Here is a 7,184-nt window from a genome sequence, read left to right on the forward strand (position 1 = left end):
TTGCAAATGGGATGTCTAAGATTCCTTTACAAAATAGGCTATGTCATATTTCATGTGAAGCTGAATATTAAAATGATGCAGGGGGGGCGGATAGAACGGCTTCAAGGGACGCAAAAGGCAGAGACATAGGTTCCCCACCCCTGCTCTTATCAAGTCAAGTCAAGTCAGCTTTTATTGTCACTTTCACAAGTCATACGAGGGAAATGAAATTACTTTCTCTCTATACCATGCCAGGACATAGACTTACAGGACTGACATTTTACAGACTGACATAAAGTGCAAGACAAGACAGGTAACAGTGATGGACTGGTAACAATAAGTGGTCAATAATAAATAAAGTACAAATGAACAGTTAGCATTTAACATTTAACATTTAACACTGAACATGTAAACAGAAGATAAGATAAATATAGAATGTATACATTACAATAATAGAATATAACAGTGACAGTAACAATATTAACAGTATAATAACAATAGTTATATAAATTAGTAGATGGGGTAGCAGTATTGTAAGCAGCATGTTGTATTGTTCTTATGTTCCAGGACTGAGGTAGTGCAGGTAAGGTGCAGTCCCATGGTACAGTGTGTGTGTGTGTGTGTGTGTGTGTGTGTGTGTGTGTGTGTGTGTGTGTGTGTGTGTGTGTGTGTGTGTGTGTGTGTGTGTGTGTGTGTGTGTGTGTGTGTGTGTGTGTGTGTGTTCTTGTGGGATAGTGCAGGTCCAGTCTAATAGTGGAATACAAAAGCCAGGGCTGTGCTGTACTACACACTGTGTTCTTATGTAAGGCCTGTTGATATTTTAGCCCTCTCCAGGGGTGAAAGTAGACATGTGCGCACAGGTGCCTAGCACCAGTATGAAATTTACAGCTGGTGCGCAGTACCAGTAAGAGAGTAGGTTTAATGCTGCCCAAAACCTTCATTTGAAAAAGTCTGCTATTGCTATTTGCCATATTTGTCTTGTGTTTCATTTGTTTTTCTAGTGTTTTAATTTCAAATGCCTTTGAATTAGACCAAACTGATTTAGTTTATTGATGCTAGATAATGCAAGCCATTCCCTTCTAACCAAACATTGCTTAGTTATTGCCATTTTCAACTCGCCAAGTGCAGGCTAGCAGGCTTGCAGGCCTCAACAGCTGGAGTAGAGGGATAGACCCGGCACGCCCACTTACTACCCACCGTCAGCCTCGTTCTGGAGCCAGTCCAGACTTATAAATCCTTTGTCCAGCCGTAGCTACTCGTGCTGACGGAGACAGTGCTGCTCAGCTGAAGAGCTACTCGCCAATACTTTGTAAAAGTTCAACATAATTTTCTAACAATGAGAGAAATCGTGCACATCCAGGCTGGACAATGTGGTAACCAAATTGGTGCCAAGGTAAGAAGGGAATGGATCGAATTAATTTATTGGATAAACTCTAGGTCTATAGATGGCAGAGTTGGAAAGTCACAGACATTTGTATTGATTTTCATTGAAACAGCAGCAAAATAATGTAATGTAATAGCTCACGCTATTGAATTGAATGGGTGGTAGGGTATTTCGATGTGAATCATTGTAAAGGCTAAATATCAAGTTAGGCTGAACCTTTCCCTGTTGGGCTACATCCATTGAGCTTGTCTTAGTGAAAGACTTGAACAGTTTCACTACATTTTACTTATTAATGTTCAAGTGGCTGCAACATGTAGTCGATTTTTCCAGAAAGCGCATTGCTGGAGAATTTTACGCACGCCGTGCTCGCTTTTTGAGCTTATGGTTTGGGCTTTGTGTGAAATGTACAATAGGGTTGCAGGTTGAATTAGACAACTGTATACCCTCGTAACTATTGAGCACTTTAATATAGCACTAAAGGAAGCCTCGAATAACGTTACCACACGATGATCTGCGTAAATGTGCCCTTATGGGTGGGACACGTCGCTCAGTTCTTTCGCCTGTTTTAGCCCGAATTATTGTTCTCTCTATTGTCTACTTGCAAAATATTATATTGGCCTACATCTCAAGCTCCGCTGGACAGCTGTCAGAATCAGAACGGGGTAGTCTACCAGGTAATGCCCCATAGGTGGTGCAAAAGCAGACAAAAGGGAAAATCTGAGCGCATGGCTAGACGCGTGAACGGTTTCTGTAGGCCTACCCCATTTAAATATTCGATAATATTTGCTGAGAGACCATTCTGATTTGGGGTTGATGAAGCGATAGATAACAATAAATCAGGAAATGTTGAGGTTTGGAGACTGTGCTACTGACCAAGAAGCTGCCTCTTGGGTGGGGCAGCAGTAATTGACCAAGAATGATAACAGAACCCCAGCATTTGGTTGATTGGTCTCGTTTTGACTTGTACCAGTTCTAAAGAGGGGAACACCGGAACATTGTGTTCTTGAAGATGCACAACAATTATTTTTGACAATATAGCCTACCGCTGAGCTGGAGGTTAGGTCCACCGACCTATAGCTTTTATCTGTCTTATATTTGTCCCCGAAACCAGTCATAAGGCGAGATCAAGTAATGTCTCAACGTTGTCTTTTTACTCCATAATGTTAAGTCACATGGAAGCCACCCGTCTTGTAACCCAGAAAAGTAGCCTACACAGTAGAGCCAGTACATGAACAAGAATTCTGTCTCCGCAAGTCGCCGGTATGGGAAAACGCCCACTCCGAGATATCTGGGGCATGCGAACAAATGACTTGCTCTTCCCCAGAACCAGACAGAAACCCCACCATTAGCCTCTAGAACAGCCCCTTGGCAGACGGTGATTTTAATGCAGTTTGAGATCTCTGGCTGTGGCCAGCTGTCTAATCAATGTCTCTCAAACACAATTAATGGGGTGGGGATGGGGCAGACTGAACAGCTGAGACTCGGTCTCGGAGCAAAGAAGGCATAGAAATGTTCTAAGCGTTTTCTGTTCCTCCTGAGTAGGCTACAGGGTAGTAGAAACTCTGGAGATTTATATTGAAAATTTCTCAGTCATTAGCCTTTCCAATATTATCAGATAGAGTTTCTGAAATATTATAAGCTATCATATTTGCATAGGGATTTTCAATGATAGCCCAATGCAGCCTATTGCACATCTTTCAGGGAGATGCCCTCTCCATAGTCATAAGGGATCCTCAGGGTGCCATTTCTAAAATCCCTTTTAATTTGAATGACATGCTCAACCGATGCAGAGAGAATGCAGGAAGATCTGGGTGTGTTCATTGTAATTGTCCCCATTCTTTCAAAACGATTCTTTTCAACCCCCCATGAAGGATATCTTCCAACATATCCTTTGTATGACAGGCACTCATAGCCTACTGTTGTGACCTAGGTCACTTTATCAAGTGATTTTTTACTGGTCATGCCTGCCTACTGCCCATGCAGAATGTATGCACATATTTTTTTGTTTGCTCTTGTAAAATGTTTGAAGATTAAGCCCAGGCTTTACACCAGTCTCACTTTACTCTGAACCTCCAGAAGCTTATCCAGATTACCCCAAATCTGCCCTTTAATACTGCATTTATAGGGTCGTCCATGAAATCCAGAGAGACACCACACACTTCTGATGTGCAGCACATATACAGCAGAGCCTGAGTTTGTGTGCAGACATGTCAATTTAGTCAAATACTGCAATGTAGAATTCTCAGAGGGAAGCAGGCTGATGGACCAATGTAAGAGTAAGAGTAAGAGTAATTTATTTGTCACATACAACCCTAGCTTAAGCTAGCGTGCAGTGAAATGAGAGTTGGTAACTCCATATGTGCAGAAAAATATAAATTACATAAATCAATTATACATCATAAAATAAAAGTAGACGTTTTTTTAATTGTGACAGACACAAAGGAATGCCTTCCTCTTCAGCCTGGCACTCCAGAGAGCGTCATTTGTTTCATGTATCATTCAGATGATGGCCTTGTGCTGAGGGGTTGAACAATAAAATGCAAAAGCAACACATCTCTAAATGTCTGAGTGACTCTAATGCCAAGTAGGACTATGACTTGTCATCTAGATGATTCTTAATATTGTTCAAGTATACAACTGTATCTTGTTGTTAACATGTAATTACACTGCAATGATGTTGTTATACCTACCTCACAGTTCTGGGAGGTGATCAGTGATGAACATGGGATTGACCCCACTGGCACCTACCATGGAGACAGTGACCTGCAGCTGGACAGGATTAGCGTGTACTACAATGAGGCCACAGGTATCAAACTTCAACTGTCTTTGCATCTATATAATGCACCTGTGCAAATATTCTACTAATGAATATGTACCACTTAACATGCCTGGAACGTCTCATTGCTACTAATGCAGGGACTTTCATAGAATATAATTCAGATACAGGCAGAATTATATGTTGAATTTCAACTGTTTTGTGCCCATTTTTGGACTGATAAGAAGATGGCTATATCAGGGATGTATTTAGCTGCGTTAGAATTCATTAACTTTTCTGTTATTGAGCTGGTGTTTGTGCTTCTTTTATTTGTTTTGGTCTGTCTCTCGTGGAGGAGGTAAATATGTTCCCAGGGCCATCCTGGTTGACCTGGAGCCTGGCACCATGGATTCTGTGCGCTCTGGACCCTTCGGACAGATCTTCAGGCCCGACAACTTTGTTTTTGGTAAGATGTTAGAAATGTAACAGTGAGATGTTTTTTTTCCTCAGTCTTTTTGCTTAATGACCAACTAAAGTCAAAGTGTTTGAAGTTGAAGAACTACAATTACATTTACAGTACAAAATGAAATGACACTGAACTGTAACAATATAATATTTTGCCATAACAACAACTATACATTAGCAAGCAATATCAAGCAAGTGGATCTGATCAAATGTGTGCTCTCCTCTCATAGGTCAGAGTGGGGCAGGTAACAACTGGGCCAAAGGTCACTACACAGAAGGTGCCGAGCTGGTGGACTCAGTGCTGGACGTGGTGAGGAAGGAGTCTGAGAGCTGCGACTGCCTCCAGGGCTTCCAGCTCACTCACTCCCTGGGCGGCGGCACCGGCTCGGGCATGGGCACCTTGCTCATCAGCAAGATCCGCGAAGAGTACCCCGACCGCATCATGAACACCTTCAGCGTCGTGCCGTCCCCCAAAGTCTCCGACACTGTGGTGGAGCCCTACAACGCCACCTTGTCGGTTCACCAGCTAGTGGAGAACACAGACGAGACCTACTGCATTGACAACGAGGCGCTGTACGACATCTGCTTCCGCACACTCAAGCTCACCACGCCCACATACGGCGACCTCAACCACCTCGTGTCTGCCACCATGAGCGGTGTTACAACCTGCTTGCGGTTCCCTGGCCAGCTGAACGCTGACCTCCGCAAACTGGCAGTCAACATGGTGCCCTTCCCCCGTTTGCACTTTTTCATGCCCGGCTTCGCCCCACTGACCAGCCGTGGCAGCCAGCAATACCGTGCCCTCACAGTGCCTGAGCTCACCCAGCAGGTGTTTGATGCCAAGAACATGATGGCGGCATGTGACCCGCGCCACGGGCGCTACCTCACAGTGGCAGCTGTCTTCCGCGGCAGAATGTCCATGAAGGAGGTGGACGAGCAGATGCTCAACGTCCAGAACAAGAACAGCAGCTACTTCGTGGAATGGATTCCCAACAACGTCAAGACGGCCGTCTGCGACATCCCACCCAGAGGCCTCAAGATGGCCGTCACCTTCATCGGCAACAGCACCGCCATCCAGGAGCTGTTCAAGCGCATCTCCGAGCAGTTCACCGCCATGTTCCGCCGCAAAGCCTTCTTGCACTGGTACACCGGCGAGGGCATGGACGAGATGGAGTTCACCGAGGCAGAGAGCAACATGAACGACCTGGTGTCCGAGTACCAGCAGTACCAGGATGCCACAGCTGAGGAGGAGGGAGAGTTTGAGGAAGACGCTGAGCAGGATGCCTAAGCAATGTGAAGAGGTTTAGTCATAAGGATTAGATGTGTTGGGGTGGGTGTGGGCGGGGATTGTATTGTAGCTACACCTGTGAAGAAGCAGTCAGACGTTGAATCAAGTGATCGTAAGTACTGTAGGAAAAGAGACCGAAACGACCATATCAACCTAGAATAAATGTTGAAGTGAAATGATCCTTAAACCACTTAGAAAATCAGTGTGTGAATTTTTTTGTTTACTTTTTTTTGTTATTCCTTCATTGTCACTTTTTAACTTCTTTCTGTTAAAAGCTGGACAGATAAGAAGAAATGTTGAGGGTACCACCAGTATTATACCGGACCAAAAGTCATTACAACTGGCCAGAATCTTAAGGTCAGTGTTTGGTTTAAGAGTAATGTTGGCAGCGATAGAAAGGCACTCTTACCTCAAATGCACTCTTTCCATCTCCACAGCTACGTTGGCTGCCCTTTAGGCAAATTAAAGCACTAAAAAGTGGAATTAGATCAACTATATTAGTGCTAACCCACTCAGCAGTTTTTTAAGTTTAGAATAGTCTGTTTTTTCCCTTACTTTGTTTTGCACTACAAAAGCAGAGCTAGTTTTCAAGTTGGTAGGGCATAATGGAGAAGCTGGTGCCCACAATACAGAGAGGATAACAGCAATGATTAATCACCGCTATTACTGGAGGTAGAATTACACGGCATGGGAGTTGGCCACTGGAATGGAATGATGGAACAAGAAGGCCTCACCTGGACGCCAACCAACGTCTTCAGGGGGAGCACAATGGAAATCTCATTTGACTGAGACTAAATGTGAAAGGGGACAGTATCCTTTGAATGTCTAAGAACTGGAAGGCTACAAGGCTACAAATTGACTAGTGTGCTGAGGCCAGTGCAAGCATTGAAATGAGGTCTCTGCTCTTGTTCTGCTCGTCCCAAACAGCTTTGAGTGTATGTGTGTTTACCAAAATGTTTCTCATCTCATTCTAATGTTTTTTATTTCATATTGAAAAATACTGAGCCTAGGGGAGAAATAAAAAAAATAAAATTGAACTTTGTTCTGAAATCTGCTGTAGTGATTTATTTAGACCTCAGCCTGAGAGATAGAGACTGCAATCTAACAGATGGTCTATTTATAATTTAAACAAAGTATTTGAATTTAACACTTTGGTGGACTGCATTTTAATATATAGCCTAGGTCTAATGTAGCCTAGGCTATTAGGTCTAAAGTAATAAATAATGAAAAATTACAAATTGTCATAACTTTTCATTAGTTATTATATATCATTATTTAATATTTTTTAAATAAGTTATTATTCATTCAAATAT

At 43.0% G+C, this 7,184-nt stretch overlaps 1 protein-coding gene across 1 annotated transcript; it reads left to right on the top strand.

Annotated features, from left to right (window-relative positions):
* Nucleotides 1-1,258: 1,258 nt before the first annotated feature.
* On the top strand, nt 1,259-5,893 carry tubb5 (tubulin, beta 5). Its single transcript, XM_063198862.1, has 4 exons — nt 1,259-1,372; nt 4,061-4,169; nt 4,474-4,584; nt 4,814-5,893. Exons 1-4 carry the CDS (start codon nt 1,316-1,318, stop codon nt 5,869-5,871), a joined length of 1,335 nt encoding a protein of 444 aa, XP_063054932.1. The 5' UTR covers nt 1,259-1,315; the 3' UTR covers nt 5,872-5,893.
* Nucleotides 5,894-7,184: the final 1,291 nt, after the last annotated feature.

This window comes from Engraulis encrasicolus, chromosome 5, assembly GCF_034702125.1.
Source record: "Engraulis encrasicolus isolate BLACKSEA-1 chromosome 5, IST_EnEncr_1.0, whole genome shotgun sequence".
NCBI lineage: Eukaryota > Metazoa > Chordata > Actinopteri > Clupeiformes > Engraulidae > Engraulis > Engraulis encrasicolus.

What these genes read in the sequence shown, in the direction of transcription:
- tubb5 (XM_063198862.1), top strand. Translation starts at nt 1,316, where the DNA reads ATGAGAGAAATCGTGCACATCCAGGCTGGACAATGTGGTAACCAAATT. An exon ending in GTAACCAAATTGGTGCCAAG is followed by an intron (nt 1,373 to 4,060) that starts GTAAGAAGGGAA and finishes CCTACCTCACAG; the next exon opens with TTCTGGGAGGTGATCAGTGA. An exon ending in GCCCGACAACTTTGTTTTTG is followed by an intron (nt 4,585 to 4,813) that starts GTAAGATGTTAG and finishes CTCCTCTCATAG; the next exon opens with GTCAGAGTGGGGCAGGTAAC.